Source organism: Haliaeetus leucocephalus, unplaced genomic scaffold (genome assembly GCF_000737465.1).
Source record: "Haliaeetus leucocephalus isolate CR32 unplaced genomic scaffold, Haliaeetus_leucocephalus-4.0 Scaffold848, whole genome shotgun sequence".
Taxonomy (NCBI): Eukaryota; Metazoa; Chordata; class Aves; order Accipitriformes; family Accipitridae; genus Haliaeetus; species Haliaeetus leucocephalus.
The window spans coordinates 17,295,602-17,313,758 of record NW_010973284.1 but is presented as its reverse complement, the minus strand read 5'-3'; the positions used below and the strand labels follow the sequence as shown (position 1 = coordinate 17,313,758).

The 18,157-nt window shown below is 35.4% G+C and overlaps 1 protein-coding gene across 1 annotated transcript; it reads right to left on the bottom strand.

Annotated features, from left to right (window-relative positions):
* Positions 1-392: 392 nt before the first annotated feature.
* ABCD3 (ATP-binding cassette, sub-family D (ALD), member 3) lies at positions 393-17,709 on the bottom strand. The gene is made up of 22 exons (XM_010582662.1): positions 17,637-17,709; positions 15,191-15,292; positions 13,494-13,582; positions 12,514-12,583; positions 11,549-11,646; positions 10,764-10,887; positions 9,727-9,783; positions 8,396-8,538; positions 7,977-8,046; positions 7,455-7,524; positions 7,236-7,333; positions 7,066-7,157; positions 6,419-6,507; positions 6,270-6,342; positions 5,174-5,237; positions 4,674-4,751; positions 4,515-4,580; positions 4,323-4,412; positions 3,981-4,100; positions 3,444-3,548; positions 2,043-2,099; positions 393-1,288 (listed from the first exon to the last, which is right to left on the bottom strand). The coding sequence occupies exons 2-22, from the start codon at positions 15,263-15,265 to the stop codon at positions 1,211-1,213; spliced, it is 1,806 nt and encodes a 601-aa protein (XP_010580964.1). The 5' UTR covers positions 15,266-15,292; positions 17,637-17,709; the 3' UTR covers positions 393-1,210.
* Between the last annotated feature and the right edge of the window lie 448 nt (positions 17,710-18,157).

The following is an 18,157-nucleotide window of genomic DNA, read 5'->3' as shown; positions in this document are numbered from 1 at the left end:
GTATCAGAAATCAAGAAACATCATGGCAAATGACAGAATAAATGCAAAGGACGAAAGCATCATTTTAGGCTTCACAGCCTGGAAGACCAAACAGAACTACCATTACCACTTGCGTTCAAACTCAGATCTGAAGGGCAGCTAAAACCATGAGGAGATCTGATTTTTTTTGAAGAGGGAGAAAAGGACAAACTTGGAAAAAGCAACTGCTGTATTACAGGACTGAACACACACGGCACAGATAACAGTCTGCTATTTCACAGATTTTTGGGCCCATTCTAACCCCTACTGATTTCAAGAGAAGAATGATTGGATCCACATTCTTTTCTCTGTTTCTACTTGTGGGACCCATTAATTTCTTCAGAGCTGAAAACATGCACAAGATTGTTTGATACAAAGAACATCACTTTTCTTTTCCTTTTTTTTTTTTTTTTGTTAGTCCTTTCCTCCCTCAACCTCCTCTCAACTGTTCATTACCATAGTACTTCTCTGACTGAAAAAGGGTAGCTGGGGTGTGGGATGGATGAAGCTCTTGCTAAATTGGGAGAGAATAGGATTGCTGAGCAGCAAAGAGAATTGCATGGACAGACAGATGTTAAAGAGAACCCAAAACCCAGCAAAGAACAAGCTTAATATTTTTACCAGAAGGAATTAGTTTTGTCTTTTAGGTTCAGTCCATTCTTTATCAGCAAGGGTGTATTGGCTACATCACAAGGCTTAGTCAAGGAAAAGGCTCTTTCATTTAACAGGGCACAGATCTGAAGATGGGAGAATGTCCTGCACCATGTGAGATAACTCAGAAATATGCATAGAACGAGCAAAAATCCAAGACTGCTTTGCAGGAACAAGAGAGGTAGCAACCCTAATTTTAACAGGGCTTTTCCTTGAAGGGAAAGAAGGTCTACAAAAGTCAAATCAGCTGATTTCAAATTGTTTGCATCCCAGGATGAATCAGGTTACACTGATTTAAGCCCAATTTAATTTAGGCAGGTTTTTAAACCACAAGAATAAGGACATTCTTAGTACATATCAATAATTAAACCAACATATACACAATTAGCAATATCCTACATAATAGTTAATGCTTAACAGCTTGTTTTGGGTTATCCTAGTTAATTTGTTTAAAAAACAAGCTGAGTAGTTTTACTGTACAATGTCTGCCATTCTACACACTTCCTGTAATCATCAGTCTCTGTAGCAGTTCAGTTCATGACTAAGATCCAAATTCAACTGTGTCTTCAGTTATTTTCTTGAACTCGTAGTTTCCTCTGCCATCCATATGCAAATAAAACTGAAATAAAAGAACAGACGTTATCAATCACCTGAAAATTACCACGTCTATAAATGCCTAAAATTATATTTTGAAGTAGTTTTAATGCAAAATCTTAAACTCAGCTAGCCAGATAGTAAGCTTCTCCCACCTCATGTTGCAATAAATTCACTTGTCTCTGGAAAAAAGTTAAACCTTCCCCCCCCCCATATCATCCATCAGTCTGCTAATGGCCACACCTAGACTTAACACTGCTATCTTCAGTTTTGTAAGAATATACTTAAACTACACATTCATCCCTGTGTGTTAATTCAGTATTTTTCACACACACAGAGTCTGTCTGCATAAAAAGTAATAACAATAGTAAAATCTTAGCTTGGAAGAAAAGAAGTCCATGTATTAGGAATGAACTTTTTTAATGCATAGATATATTAGGTATCTTGAAAACAAAAAGTCCATGCTGTTTACTGGATTCTGGTTCAAGAGGGGTTTTTGAGGTTAAGAAAGAAGACTTAACCTTACATATTTTTGAGGCTACTTTTACAGATATGTTTACAGATTTTTGGTTACTTTTCCCTTCATAACTAGAAACGTAAGAATATTTCAGATAGTGCAACTGGATTATGAAAGTAAAGCCTTTTTAAAAAAAACAGAACATGACCTGTTAGGATGTAAAATGAGAACATCTTGAATTGTAAAGTCAATTTAATAGAAAGTCAAACAACAAAACCCCTACCATCTACAGATATCCTTAGCAAAAGCAAAGAATACATACATCATGATGTTTCCAGAGTGACTTTCTGTGGGAGACAGTGAAGAGAGTGATGCCAACCTACATGAAGAAAAATGCACACAACAAAGCAGTTAATTTTTCTCATGGCTTAGGTGTTTATTTTTCAGCATGGTATCAGCTGAAGAGGTTAAATTCACAAACACAAACTTCGAGACTTTATTAACAGTATACATATGTAATCCTAATACAACATTTTGCAGTTAAAAAAAAGCAGGAGGAGTTTATCTTTTTTAACTGATTTCACCATTCTTTTGCTCTTAGTGATCTGGCAAAATGTAGAATGAACTGGGCAAAGCAGGTAAGGTAGCAAGCAGGTAAAACAACAAACCTAGTGATTAAAAGAAGTCTACTTTAACAGCAAAAAACCCAAAATCACAAAAGCTATTAATGAATTATAAACTTAAAGTGATAATTTAAAGGTGAATAATCTACCTTTGTTTCCTTGCAACTCAGTTAATTATGCATCCCTAACAGTAGCACCTGGACAAAATGGGTCTGATAAAACAGGGTAACATTTTTTTCCTTCTGCAAGGACAGCTTAACCAGGAATTCTATTTTTCAGTAATATGCATTAGCACTTGGCAACAGTTAACTCTAAAACAAACATACAAATTATGCAAAACAGACTTAGAAAATTGTCAGGGTATTGATATTAATGTGGTAAAATTAGTTCAAGAGATAACATCTGTTCTTCTGCACAGTCCTCCTCTAGTGTCAATTTACTACTACATAAGGCTCCTTAAGTTCCCACTTCAAGGTTCAAGCAGATATTTTAGTGGATGCACAGCTTTGCTCCATTACCATTCTGAGAAAACTGCTACTCAATAATTAATGTTATTTCAAGCCTATTCTTTCCCAGGCTAGGGGTGTGAAATTGAATCTTACTGATATTTCACATGGCACTATGTAGAATCTGAAATGGTGAATATAAGAGGGAAAGGAAAAAATAATACTATATTTAATATTATCATGTTTTCCTAGAGTGCTTGTCTTTTCATATCTCAAAATAGATGCAAATGTTAACTTCCAGCCTTTCACTTCTGTTGCCCTGGCCAAAAGAAACCTCTCAAACAACAAAGTCTAAAGTTTTAGATTATTTGATCTTCACTTGACATTCTAAGAGTTTATCTGGAAAAGTGAGGTTACTTAGCAGTTAGTAAGAGTTCTCTGATATAGAGGCCACACGTACATCTAAATTGTCCTAAGACTACAAAACAATTATTGATTATTGAATTCTAGTGTGCAAAAGGGTCATTGCATGCCCTTCTAAGCTTTTTTTTTTTAATTTTCAATCTGCACTAGGCATAAGTAAGATTGCACCTTGTATCATTTTAAGTTTCCTCTTAACACACAGAGATATAACTCCAGAAACAAAGAGCTTACCTTTCGACAGTGGCTGTAAATGTAGCCTTCTACATCAACGCTAACAGCACTGGTGCACTCATCCAGAATTGCAAACTGGGGCTTATGATAGAATAACCTTGCCATCTGGAACACAAACCAAAAAGCTACTGTGGATATAAAACTACAACCAATAATGCAGTGTTAGAAGTTAAACTAAGAATTAGTGTCCAAATATTTACTGTGGCAAGGGAATTTCTTTTAAGTTGTCACCCACTGAAGCCTGAAAATCCAAAAGCTATATGTTATCTTTACTTTTGGGGGGTGGGGCAAAAAAATTATTTTAGAACTTCTGCTTATATAATCAAAGTGTAAGGTATGGTAAAAGGTCAACATTTCCTATTAAATTTTGAGTACAATAAACACTATTTTAGGTTGTTTTCTCAGTACTCAGGTATTTCACATTTTGGGGGTTTAAGTAAAATATTAATATTTAGTAAACAAAAACCGCTTACAATTCAGATTACATTTTCAACCCATGTCCTGTATTTGTTAAGTACTTATGCTTTTAAGACATACTGCCATTCTCTGTTTTTCTCCTCCACTGAGTACATCCATCCAATCCTGAACACTATCCCAGCCTCCTTCACGTTCCAAGATTTGACCCAGCTGAACATTATCCAAGTACTCCTTCAGCACCTTTCATTGAAACAAGAATGACAAACAGAGCTTAAATGAACTTAAAGAAAAGATTGAAAAATATTATAAAGCGTTACACTATTGTACTGCTGTACTATCAACCCTGACAAATATTAAAAACAAACTAAATGCAGTGTTTTTAATAGCAGTTTCAGTATTTTTAAATCTGAAGCATTACTCATCTTAAGCAAGATAAAAGGTTAATGAACTAATTATCATTACCTGATCAGAAATCCCTTTCTTCCTCTGATCTTCTAAAGTATCTGGATATATAACTTGGTCTCTGAGTGTTCCAAGAGTCATATATGGTCTCTGAGATACAGTTAGAAACAAAAAACTATGTTAAATATTTCTAAACATAGTCAAAACAGGAATAATGAGATCACTATTGCCAGTTAAAGTACTTTGTCTCACCTGGGGAACATAGAACAACTTTCCTCTTACAGGTTTTGTTAAACGCCCACCAAACAAAGGCCACAACTGCAACACGAAAAAGGTTTAAACTTGACCAAAAAAGTCCAGTTAGAACAGTGCTTTGGATTGTCCCCCGTTTATTTTAAAAAGTTCCCTTACCTCACCAAGAACACGAAAAAGTGAGCTCTTCCCACACCCATTTGGCCCACAAATCAGTACATTTGCACCAGATCGAACCTAAAAACGCAAAGCCAATGCATTAAAAGGGTAGTAAAAAAGTATTGTTGAAAGCTTCTACAAACAATAAGACAAGCTGGTATTCTTGTAGGCTTGTACATAGTACTTTGACATGAAAATGAGTAATTTCCACCAATAATTTATTTTTTTCCCCAACTAATTTAGCACCAACTGCAGCCGGAAGAAAACACACTTGTAACAATATGAACATTTTCTGGGAAAATAGCTTATTGCCTTTTTGTTTTTTTAAACTAACATGATTAATTTTGTTCAGATTTAAGAATACCATATAAGCACCTCTCCATTTTTGTTTGCACTTTCTTTTATAAATCAGATTACCTATGAAATTATTATCTTCACTTTCAAATTTTATATGAATATAATTTTCTATGATATTAAAAAACCCCAACCAAACAACTTACCTCAAAGTTAAGGTCTTGAATCAAAACATCTCCATTTGGTGTCACCAACGGAACATGATCAAACCTATTTGTATTGCAAGATTAAAAAAAAAAAAAAAAGCAGTTGCCTAAAAGCAGCTAATAACGCATGCTTACTCAGAGATTTAAGGAATACGGCAAGACTTCAGCAGTACTTCATTCAGTACACTGCCCCAGCTTCTAACTATTAACAGCTAAGAAAGTTCTTGAACCCAAAGTGATACTTTAGCATTTAACAAACATGTACAGATTTTATTTTTTTCCTTCATGTATTTGTTTTTCTGAATCCTTCTAAGCCTTTGGTCTCCAAAACATCTTGTGGATATAAACCTACATTTAAAGATGCACTTAATTTTAAACCTGCTAGTGGAAGTGTATTCCATTAGTTCTAAGATACACAATGAATGACTTCTCTGCTCATGTGCCCCTTGCTTTTTTTTCTTTTTAAACAAAATAATAAAAATAGCTCTCTCTTCCTCCCCTCTTTCCCCTCTACTGCACTATCTGCTTTCCACAGTGACCAGATTGAGGCTATTTAATCTCTTAACTAGCTTTACTATATAACTTTAAGTAGTACTACTATGTCAATACTATGTTCCTCAGACTGCAAAGAATGGAGGAATTGATTGCTGCTTGAGTACATCAACGAATTGTCTGAGCATACAGAAAATACAAGCAAATATTTTGAAACTGAATACAAACTTGCCCCTGATTTTTACAACTGAATTATATAATGGAATAGAATCTGTAACCAATGGACTTCTAAGAAATTTGATAAAGTGTCAACAAAATGGTCTGGGAAGTCATATTCCAAACAACAGCAGGAAATGTTACCAAAAAGGCTAAATCTAGACAGCATATTATGTCTTTTGCTAACATGAGATGACAAGGATTGACTTACAGAATAGAAATGCTGAGTGGGAGTGAGGTGGAATTATTTGTAAATAAGCTATAGTACAACAGGAATTGCATACTGTAATAGTGTGTATTAAAACATATATTAATAGTGGTAGGGGAAAAGATTTAAAAGCCAGACTACGTTAAAAGTACTGAAGTTGTGGAAACTTTGTAAACCTACTTGATAAGGTTATCAGCATTGATAATTTCTCCAGATCCAGGTATCAAAGGCAAAACTTGCTTTTTATCTGCATCTTAAATTAAGAAAAAAGTATTAGAGAGTGGAACACTACACAGAGATGCACATATTACATATTATGTCACATCTACCTTTTTCTTGTGATACCATAGTACGCTGATATTTGCCACTATTCAAGTCCTTCAGAACCTGCATTAATTCTGTAATTCGAGCTGTGAAACTAAAAAAACAAACAAAACCAAAAACCAAGCTGTAAGTAATTAATCTTTAGAAGTTTTAGAAATCCATAGACACTCTAATGAGCACTCTTAAACTGTCAAAATGACAAAGCTATTCAACCCAGCATAGAAACAAATGTTTACATTTTAGAGTTGCACTAAGGTGGTCCAATATTCACAATATTTACAAGAACCTTTTCCTGTAATAACCAAACATTTGATAACTTTTCTTCTTAAAATGTAAAAAACCCAAAAAAACCCCAGTTAGATAAATAATCAATACATAACTGATTTATGAGCATTTGACAATGTCTTTTCAATTAAACATTCAAACTGTATGCTGTTACTATTCAGATATGAAATTACTAGTGGACATAAGTAGCACGTCTTCAGATAAGTTTTCAGCATAAAATGTTTTTAATTTCTAGATTTTTTAGGGTGCTGCAATGAACAAAGCAGATATCTCATTTTAAGAAACTGACTGTAGAATTAAAATGAGTTTGAGAAACAACAACATAATTTTACAAAATATTATTTTACACAACTACTATTAAGCTTACCCAGCCAATCTTGTCATTTCACGGCCTGCTAGGACTATTCTGCCCAAAGCTTGAGACATTCTCAGTAACATTCTTCCACTTTGGTAGTAATCCTACAGTAGAAGAAAGTTTCTTTATGTGGACTAACAAAATTTAAATTCAGGAAATTGTTTTAATTCTGTTCTATTTACCTCCAAAAGTTCTGCATGAGTACTATTCTGATGACGAGGATCAGCCAGGTTCAAAAATGGACGACTAACAACCAGGTAACCAACCACAGTGGCAAGGTCTGCAGTTTGAGAGTAAATATTAAGCTATGCATTCATTGAAGCAATAAGAAAACATTCTCTTTTTAAAAGTTTAGCACTTTGTTATTTACAGCAATCCATTAGCACTGGACAAACACTTACATTTGGCAATGATAGTATCAATGAAACCCATAGAGAACCGGAACAAGATGAAATTATGCAAGTGTTCCACCTGGTAAGTTACAGGGGAAAAAAAAAAGTCAAACTACTATCAGTACCTGGTTTACTATCTTTTATTATTTTACAGATGTTTGATTCCAAACAGTTATTTTTTAGCAAGTCACAGATACCTCAACATGCCTATAACTGTGACAAGCACTGCACAAGTGTCCCTGCTGGCAAAGACTTGCACTCTAGATCAAAACAACCTACACCTGAAACTAAGCAGTAAGAGAACAGTAATTGTGGTGGGTAAAAAGGAGGTAAGTGGCAAAAGAAAGACCATTCTATCAGAAACTTGTGTTCTGCTTATAGCCTACTGATTTATTTTTCAATCTAATGACTGTAGCAGCATAGACACCAAGCCACTATAATTCCATTTATATTAATATATGTCAAAAATCACCATGATAAAATTAATTGAAGTTTTGCTTAAAATGTTTTAAAAGATAAAAGAAGTCTTACTAGTTTACGGAAGGTTTTGTGAATAGTCTGTTTTTCTCTCAGGTTTCCATTATAAAAAGCAATTTCTTCACTAAAAAAAACAACAAACCCACAAAGAAAGCAACTTAATTTTGTTAGACAGTCTTTGAAAGTCAGCCATAAAACACAGGAATATAGCTCTTTCAGTTACTTTATGAAATAAGAGTTGGTACTTTTTCACAATAGAACATGAGCTTATTATACTCCCAGCTCCAGTTTGTCTTTTGAATTAGGAATATAATGCACATACAAATTATTTAATAATAATCTGCATAAAGATGCAAACGCTTTGCTCAGAACTGACAGCATCAGACTTTCCAAATATGTTTTAACATACAGCTTCCATTTACACCACAGTACTACTTTGTCACTTACATCTTGCCATCCGAGTAAATCTATACCTGTTTGTAATAAGCCGTGAGTTGACATATCTGTACTCCCCTTCATATTTTTGTTCTATAATAGTCATCTTGCCAATTGGTCTCCTTAAACGTGTAAGGAAAAACCCCGAAATGACCAAGTATGCCATCATGCTAGCTGGACCCTGTGAATCAAAAAAGAATAAAAACTTACCATTTAGATGGTCTCAAATTGCAACATCTGTATCCAAAATGCCCAGAAAGCATAAACCCCATGATTCTCACCTCCCATTTGTCTATGTTACCAATTCAACTACTCTTACAATTCCCATCATGTTCCTTTCTTTTGCATTGTAGACACTGTTTTACTAATTTCACTAATTCTCTGTCCCCAGATGCCCTTCCCATTCCAGTCTTCTACTCAAGTTTTTATCATCACTCAGTGCAATCTGTGTCCTACTGTCCCAGCTTATTTCATTAATAATTTCCTGGTCCTTTCTCATTTCCTCTCCTTCATTTCTACTTACTACTTTTCCTCTCTATTTGCTACATTGTCATCGCAGTCAATATTTCAAGTCCCATTCCCTTCTTTAATCCATATATCTCCCAACACATTTCCTGCTTCTCTTAAGCAGTCCTGGTAGGGATCTCTTATTCTTCTGGATCCTAAGCTTCAACAAACCAGGGCTGCCAAATAGCATGCTTAAATATTACTGAAGTGTAGCATGGCATAAAACCAAAGGCATAAACTGAATTTGGCATAAACTGCCTGTAATAACTAAGTATTACAGAAAGCAACGCAAAGATGTCTGAGACTGGAAAAACTACCTAGGTTCAGCCAAGCCTTACTGCAGTCTGTTTTGACAAAATCTATATCATGGGTCCCAGAACTACTTCTTGTCAAATTCTGAACATTTTTGACAATGAATCATTTTACTAAGCTGAAGAATTATTTCTGAAATGATTCAGCTTATTGGGAGGGAATATAATGGTCACACAGCTCAATGCAAGGAATGGCTCCCCTTTATAGAGGCTGCAAAGAAAAAGAAAACTTATTTTCTCCCTTAAATGGAAGTCATGCAAGATACAAGCAGCCAGAAGGGTACTGTACTAAATGGGATTCCCAAGTAACTGCTAGAATAAAAAACTGTCTTGTTTCTTCAAATCATTGAATGCCTGCAAATTCTGGTTTTTATTTTGCTTGCCTCAAGATAAAGGGTACTAAAGCATACAAAGCATTTAGTGTAAAAGCATATTTTCAGTATATTCCTTCAAATAATGGATGAATCTATAATTAACATCTAGAGTCTTCCTCAGACTGCAAACAGGTACAAGGCTATAACCGAAGAAGGGAAAATTTGCTTATAGTTTACCTGAGCTCCTATTGCACTTGTTAGCTTGAAGATGTACAAAACTATATCCAAGAAGGGCTGCAAGAGAAGCATAGAAAAAAAAGCATTAGAACACCAATATAAAACAAATAAAATGGTCTAGAAACCACCCCAAGAACAGTTATAGGACTGCATTAAAAGCACAACACTGGTTAACCTATCATACAAACTGAATGCTAAAACAAAAAGGAATCTCAGCCACACGACATTTTCCTGAAAACATTCCCTCAAGAATTGAACATAAAACCATCATGATCTTCCAATAAAGTACATACCATATAAAAAAGTACTTCACTGTTTTAGGTCTGTAATAACACTCTGCTCACTAAGCAAAGTTGGACTAGACCCCATGATTACTTAACTGAAGTAATTGTGAGAAATAATGAGCAAAAGGATAATGCTATATAGTTGGCTATATACCTGATAGAAGCAATATTCCAATTTGCAAGTATCCTGTTCTATGCACTCTGTCTCAAAGCTAGAGCAGCTGAACTACAGGTTTTGTAGCCAGAAGTTTTTGAACACATCAACTCGCGTTTTGCTTTATACTTCCGCTTGTATAAACAACATAACATGAAAAAAATTTAGTCTAAAAATTTCAACAGTATTCTACTTCATTACCTAAACCCCCTAAAATTTACACCAGAAACAGGGGAAATGCTTATTCAACCACACCTCCCTACCCCCAAAAATATTAATATGGAACTAAAAGCTAGCCCTTGGTTTTCTTCTGAAACCTAACCAGCTGAGAAAGCATACTCATCACAGTTCAACTGCAAAAGAATGCAATAAGTTCTTTAAAGGAAAATGGAACACAAATTATAACAACCCACAACAGTGCTTTAGCAGAGGTCATGGAAACCACAGGGAGTGTGAAATTATATAATATCATAAACAATTTTTTTTTAGCACCATACTCCAAGCAATACACATATAAATGCAAGCAACTGTTTTGAGCTCTGACACCACATCCTAAACATCCACAGCTATTACTCAAAGTTACCTCTGAAAAGACTTACCTTGCTGAGGTTTGAGTACAGGTCCACTACACTGTTACAGAATTTTTCCACATCCTGTGTGAGGAGTTGATCTGGATTAGCTATTCTGTTGTCCAGATTTCCCATTTTGTAGTATGTATAAGCTCTGAAACAAAACAATAGCTAAGTGGCAGAAAAAATTCACTACCTGAGATCTCAATAATTGGAACCCCCCTGCTTCTGACAATTGAGATGGAAAGTAGTGCAAACATTAAATGACTGTATGGAGTCAACATAGCTTGTGTTTCTGCCTGACCAGATCCACATTAAATCCTGTAGAACTGTTTGGGCTCTAGGATGTCTTAGTTGAAGCTGAGGCCCATGCTGCTCTATGAACTGCTGCTGCACTTAGAGTTAGAAAACCCTCACAAACTCTGCATCAGCAGACCTGACAACCAAAATTCAGTGCAGGAGGACATAAGCAGCTAATCAAGTTCATGCATCCAATTCAGTCTGCAGGATTATGAGCACTATATGAAAGCAACTGAAGTGCTTTGGAAGCTGACCCAGTAACAGAAGCAGTACAGTGCAGTTCCCCCTGCCCCCAGTTCAGCCAACTTTGCTGTCTTTGTATCTGTGCCATATACAACCTAGATAAGCCACTCATCCTTAACTGCAAGTTAATTGCAACCAAAAGCCTTTTCTAAACAGTAAACCTAACCTATTAAGCACCTTGCTACCTTCTTACTATGTACTTAAAATTATTTGGTTTGATTTTAATCAATTTAGTTTTTAAAACCTTCAGAGATTAACAAGGTGTTACTTACTTAAGATATTCCTCATAGAGGTATCTGGTAAGTCTTACGCGGAAGCAGAGTTTCAATTCATTTAGACCATACTTCAGGAAGTTATTCACTAAAGAGATCTAAAATAAGAGATAGCATTTCAATATTTAGCTGATGAGATTTAATATACTTAGATCAGTTTGCAGCACAAATTGTGCAAACACTTTAGAGCAGGTGAATTCTCCCCTTGAAGTCAATAATATTATTAACACATCTAAGACTAACCATATAGTGTCTGCAGGATCACTGATTAGGTTTTGTCTACATTTTTGACAACTCCAGTTCCCAGTGGATCTCACCACATCAAAAGATTAAAACTACCTTCACATCGCATATCTTCAGCTCTACTGATAAGCTCTAGAAAAGAGCCACCATTCGACAATCACTACCTTAAATTTATCAATTAGTTTTTAAATCTATTGTAAACCAGCCACATTATCTATTAGGTAGTAACAATTATTTCTGTCTGGTGCAGGTCAGAGACGTTGACAAGCTGAAGAGAAGTTAAAGGGCAGGAAAAACCGTAACGAATCTCAGAGGCAGCTGTAAGAAATACAAAAATTAAAGGCTAAAAAGAAATCTTCATCTTCAATGGTGTCAAAAGAATCCCAAACCTACAATGTTGAAACATCATCCAGTCCATAAGATGTTATTATGCAGTATTACAGATGGCACGTTAAGCTATCAGTCAAAACTGCCATCAAGAAAACCAACCTGAAAACCTAAACATATCTGTCAGAAAAATAGCTGCAATCAATAAGGAAACATGCTGATAAAGTCTCCCACACACTGAAGCCAGAAAATGAAATGCATCTTGATACAGACCTGCATGTAAGACAACTAGTTTCCATGGGTTTTAAGACACCAATTTGAGATATTTTCCTCAAATTCTTAATTTACATTTTAAATATGTTCTGCTGAAAGGCCAGCACAAGAAAAGCACTTACAGCAGGCATTGCAGCGATGAAGTTGAACAAGTATTTCTTGAAATCTTTTCTGCTGCGGCCAATGATAGCACTGTAAACAACCATCAGCGAAGAGTTAGTTACAAGAGAAACAAGAAAGTATAAGCTAGCATGTTTTAAGTAGATAAATTCTCAGTGGACCACACAGAGGGAAAAAAAAATCATTGTGGAAATCTGTATTATCAGCTGTAGGATCAAGTATGACAGACTTCTGTAAGTTAAGTGCTAAGTGACAGACTAAACAATTATCTCCCTTCTGCTCCTGCAGTAACTGCCTGCATTAAGGGCTCAGAAATTCATGGTCACAGAATACAAGTTCCTTTCCTTCTTTGCTTTCATAGATTCTCACAAGAGAGAAACAAACCAGTCCTATTCAACAAAGCACTGAAAATCTCTCCTGAAATACAATATCACTTTAAATTCAAACTTCAAGACAAATTCTGACTTGCTTCAATTAGCAAGAAGAGCAACAAGAATAATCAGAGGTCTAGAAAACACTTTCTAAAACGGTAAGACCAAAAGCATTGTGTTTATCAATCTAAAGAGCAAACAGCTCAGCAGGAAGAAGTAACAGTCATACTATCCACACAACATGTCTGAGTCTATGACATAGAACCACTACGCCACTATTCTGAAGTGCCCTCTTGGATATTCAGTTCAACATAAGATTTAGAGTCTTTGGTGTACAAAATGTGACCAAAATAACTGAAAATCTTTTAATAAGTAAATTTTGGTTAAACAAATAAAATTGTGTCCAACAGCAGAAAAACAGTTGATTAATTTTTATTTTTCTTTAAAAAAAAATATACCACGGATACTCCCCCAAAATTGCAACTATACCAGTTTTCCAACTGTTTTATATGAATAAGCAAGCTATAAAATGTCTGAATATGTGTTCTGACAGACTACTTTCCCCATTAAACACAAGAAAGAATGTTTAAAAATAGGAAGATTATAGATACCTTTCAATGACTGTTCCATTTTGAATCATCCAAATATCACAATATGTGCGGACTACCAGCATCACAGCAATAAGGAGCAAATAACCTGTCTAGTACAAAACCAAAAGTGTAACAGTTAAAGAATGGATAAAATTCACCTCTTCTCTAGTAAGGGCTCCAACCGTATCTAGCAGAATAGTACCACCCTGCTGCCATCAGCTAATATGATATTTGCTTAGTTTGCAGGAAACACATTAGCATACAATATTTTTAATAAAATACCAATTACATTTTTATGGAGAAAGTTTGTATTTTTAAAAGCTGTATTTGGTTGATACATACACTGGACACATCCTATAAGATTGAGGATTGCAGGGGTGAAGAAGTTACTACTATTCTGAGACACCTTTCTGCCATAAGCATAGGTTCATATAGGTTGCAAGGGACTTCTGAAGGTCACCTACTCTAACTCCACACTCAAAACAAGGCCACTAGTCACCAGTCAGACCCTGTACCATTGACCAAAAACCTTTAAGCCCAACAGTCCAGCCAGTTTTCCATCCACTTCATTGTCCACTCATCCAGCCAATTGAGTCTGGTTACCAAGATACTAGGGGAGACCTTAGTCTCAAGGCCTTGATAAAATCAAAGTATTCAACATCTTCGGTTCTTCCCTTATTCACAGAGCCAGTCATCTCATCATGGAGAGCAATCAGGCTAGTAAGGCATGATCTGCCATTCATAAATCCAGGTTGGCTGTTTGCAATCACCTTTTTGTCCTTCATGTGGCTGGAGTTAGCTTCCAGGATGATTTACTCAGAGCCTTACTAGGAACATGGTGAGGCTAGCTAGCCTGTAGCTTCCAGTATACTTGTTTTCAAAGATGGGCGTGATGTTTGGATTTCTTGGGGATTATCAGTAACCTCTTCTGATGGCCATGACCTTTTCAAGTTGATGGAGGCCAGCTTTGTCAGCACTGTCAGCACCCTCAGAGGCATTCCCATCCATGCTTCTACCTTCTGTGTACTTCCTTTTCGTGAATGAGCTGTCAAAGGTCCCTGTTCATCCACGCTAGCTGGCTGCTATGCTTGCTCTACATTCTGTACATTGGAATTCATTGCCCTTGTGCCTGATGTGTGTTGAAGTTCTATTACAGTTCATCACTTACATTCTGAGCTCAACTAACACTGTTTTAAAAAAAACTTAAGTGTTCTGGAAAGCATGAGAAAGACGCTGAGGCAAACAATTTTATGTTGCTAAATTCCAGTCTGCATAGCTTTCCTGAAATGATGCTAACGGACGTTTTGACAAATTCACTTTCTAATAAGGGTTGGCCTAGATATAAGTTACAAAAGCAAAATTATGGATGAACAGCATGCTATTTAAAGATAGGAAGCATTTGCACAGAGAAGTGTACTATCTTGCATCAAATCAAGCAAAACCTGGATGCCCTTTTAAGAGATACACCACAGACAGTAGTTACTAGCTGACAGTAAATGGCTTATCTTGTAATTCAAACCAGAATGCAACTTCAGCGATCTAACAACTGAACATACATGCAGATTTTTATATTGCCATGTTGCTATTTTAAAACATGTAGTACAATTTAGTCCTATTCAAGTAAATTATATGCTTTTGTTTAAATGCTGGTATAATTGTGAAAGACAACTTGACTCCAAAAACACTCATTTTTATTTGTTACTGCAGGCAATGCTTACCTCTTTACAAAGTGTTCTAGGGACCATTATTTTCAGGATTCGACATATTCTTGCAATAAACACTCTGTCCACCATTGCTCGCTCCTTCTTTCCCTCTTTCTGCTGCACATAGAACAAGCAAAACAAGAAAAGTGAGATTTTTATTTTTTTGGTAATGTATTCTTTAAATGTTGATGTGATATTTTCCCTATCCAAGTTATTTACAGCTACCTTCCTTCTGCAGCATTTGCAATATTTCCCTCCAATTAAACACTTGCTTACGCAAGTTAAATGAAATGTAAGATTGGGAGCATATGCCCTCACAGCTAACAAATTCTAAGAGAACTAAGCTATTAAATCAAATTGCAATAGGAAGCAGCTGCCATGATACAAAATAATACTTATTTCAAATCTACATTAAGTGATACACGAACAATGCAGAGCACAGCATTAAAACATCCAATTACAAGTTATAATGCAATGTGCCATCTCTTAACATTGCTTGTCTCTAAAAATACTGGCTGATGGTTTCTTCTAAAGATGCCTTCCATCATTTCTCTAGACCATTAATGGTTTAAACTCCTTGACTGTACAGCCCAAACTTGCTTGAAGTGAAACCAGAATTTGTTATTCCTTTACTTCTAAAAAACAGTGCAACACATTCCCAGTGAACTAAATCTACTAGACTTAAAAACCCTCCTATACCCAAACACTTTTTATTTGGGTCAGTTGCATTTGTTTACTCCATATACCCCTATCTTCTGTCCTACTAACCTGAATACTTTTTAACAAGCTAATGGTCCAGGTATCTTTTCTCTATTTCCTTTGTTTTCCTTCTTTCCTTTCACAGTTGTGACATAAGGATTCAGTCCTGAAAACAGACTAAAAGGGCATACATGTGTACTTAAAACAAGTCCTGCCTAATCAACCTAATCCTGCTATCTTTGCTACCCAAAATTCATGTGAAGCATAAGTTATCAATGCCTATAGTAATACTACAACATACTCAGACAGGAAACCTCAAAGAAAAAACTAGGGAGACAGGATAGGGAAGACAAATACAGGAGCCTGTGATTCACCATTAATCAACTGAGACAATCCTATCAAGCACTCTATTTTTTTTTATTTCCAAGGATGATTAAAACCACAGAAACTTACACAAAGAGCCCAACTTAATCTCTTCACTTACTGGGCAACAAGTGTGAGCTCTGAGCCCCAGCAAACACAAATATACTCTGAATGCTCTGTGAATAAGCCTACACTTGTTTTTCATGGGATGAAGTCAACTATAGTCCTGTCCTTTTTAAAAAACTATGTGAACACAAACTACGGATAAAAATTCTAGCCAGATAGGATGCTATATGGTAGATAATAAAAATATTTTAATTAAAAATTATTTACACAAAAAAATCCAAGCAATCCCAACAACTAAAGACTACTGTCCAGGCCTAATGAAGCATGACCTTACACGTTATTGCTTTTCTGTAATAGAAAAGACAAACGCAATGTCTGATGTGCAAAATTTCTAGGAGTACCTGACTAGACATATTTGATGTCTGAGCCAAACCTATTCTTCCTCTCTATCCATCTCTTCCCCATTTCTACTTGTGTTTTATTTCAATTAATCCAATGTCTTCTTTCCCAAAGGGCTTTTTCCTTAGACTGTTAATTCCTTATTCAGTATAATTATATCCAAGATGGGTAGGAATAAGAGAAAGCTAGTTAAGATTTTTATAGATAGGTATAGCTATGCAAAATACAAGTGTTTATGGCAGATAGTGCAGTCAAGATCTGGCTAGAAGCTAATAGGATGCTTGTATACACCTTTATATTTATCCAGTGCAAGCCTTTTCTTCAGTTTTCAGCAAAGACGGAAGTACATGGAATAGTTATCTATTCACACCATCATATGATCCAATATTTCTAACCATGGGCTCTGTCCTTTGGGCTGTCATGTTTTATTTGAACATGAAACAAAAAACTTGACTTAAAGGGTTATAACATACCCTTTTCAAATAAATGAATTAACAGACACACAAAAGACCAGGGAAATGCCAAACCTCCTACCAGAAGTTTGAAGTACTTGTTAGAAATTGTCAGACTCTACATCTTGTTCCATACTTTTTTAAATAAAAAGCAAATACAAGTCATACCAAATCTATAGGCAGCTGTTTGTTGCTATGCTTACAGCCAAACTTACAACACTAGTCCTTAAACATTCATAAGGCACAAAAAGATGAAAAAGCACATGGTACATGTCAAGAATATATCATTACTTGGTCAAACATCAGCTACATGTGATTATCCCGATTCTTCCATTTATTTCACCAATGCAAGTCTGAAAGTATCATTCAAACCACATTTGCACCATAGCCACCATTCTCTCCAAAATAAAACTACAATTATGGGACTTAAAAAAACCCAGTATTTAAAATTATTAAAAACATTTTAATGAAGAAAGAATTACCTCATTGTTCTGCAAGGCTTGTTTTCCACTTCTTTTACTGTAGATGAAAAAATAAAGTATTTTACTTCTTATTAACACACTTTTCTTTGTCCTGATCTCTACACAGAAGAGACAAAAAGGAAAGCTTGGGATTATACCCCTATCTATTTCTTTCAAAGCAGTACAGTGTCTTCACAGCAGGGCTACCTTTTATGTCAAACCTATGAGCTGTTTTTATACAATTTCAATGAAACCTTACTCCTTCCACTATTCAGTTTCACGTAGGGAAACTAAGTCTCCCTCTTTCATCTCTGAGTTTTGCTTTACTTTAGCTTCTGTATCATCAGTTCCTAGTGTTTGTTCCTCACATATACTTTGCAAGCATGGCTACATGGTTCTACCGACCACAAATGAGAATTACATGAATGCACATTCAGCAATCCAAGCAACACAACTTTGATGTTTTGCACTATCTACATAAGCCAAACAGATTTGTTTTGCATTATAGCTGACTTTCAAATAACACAATTATATATAAAGAT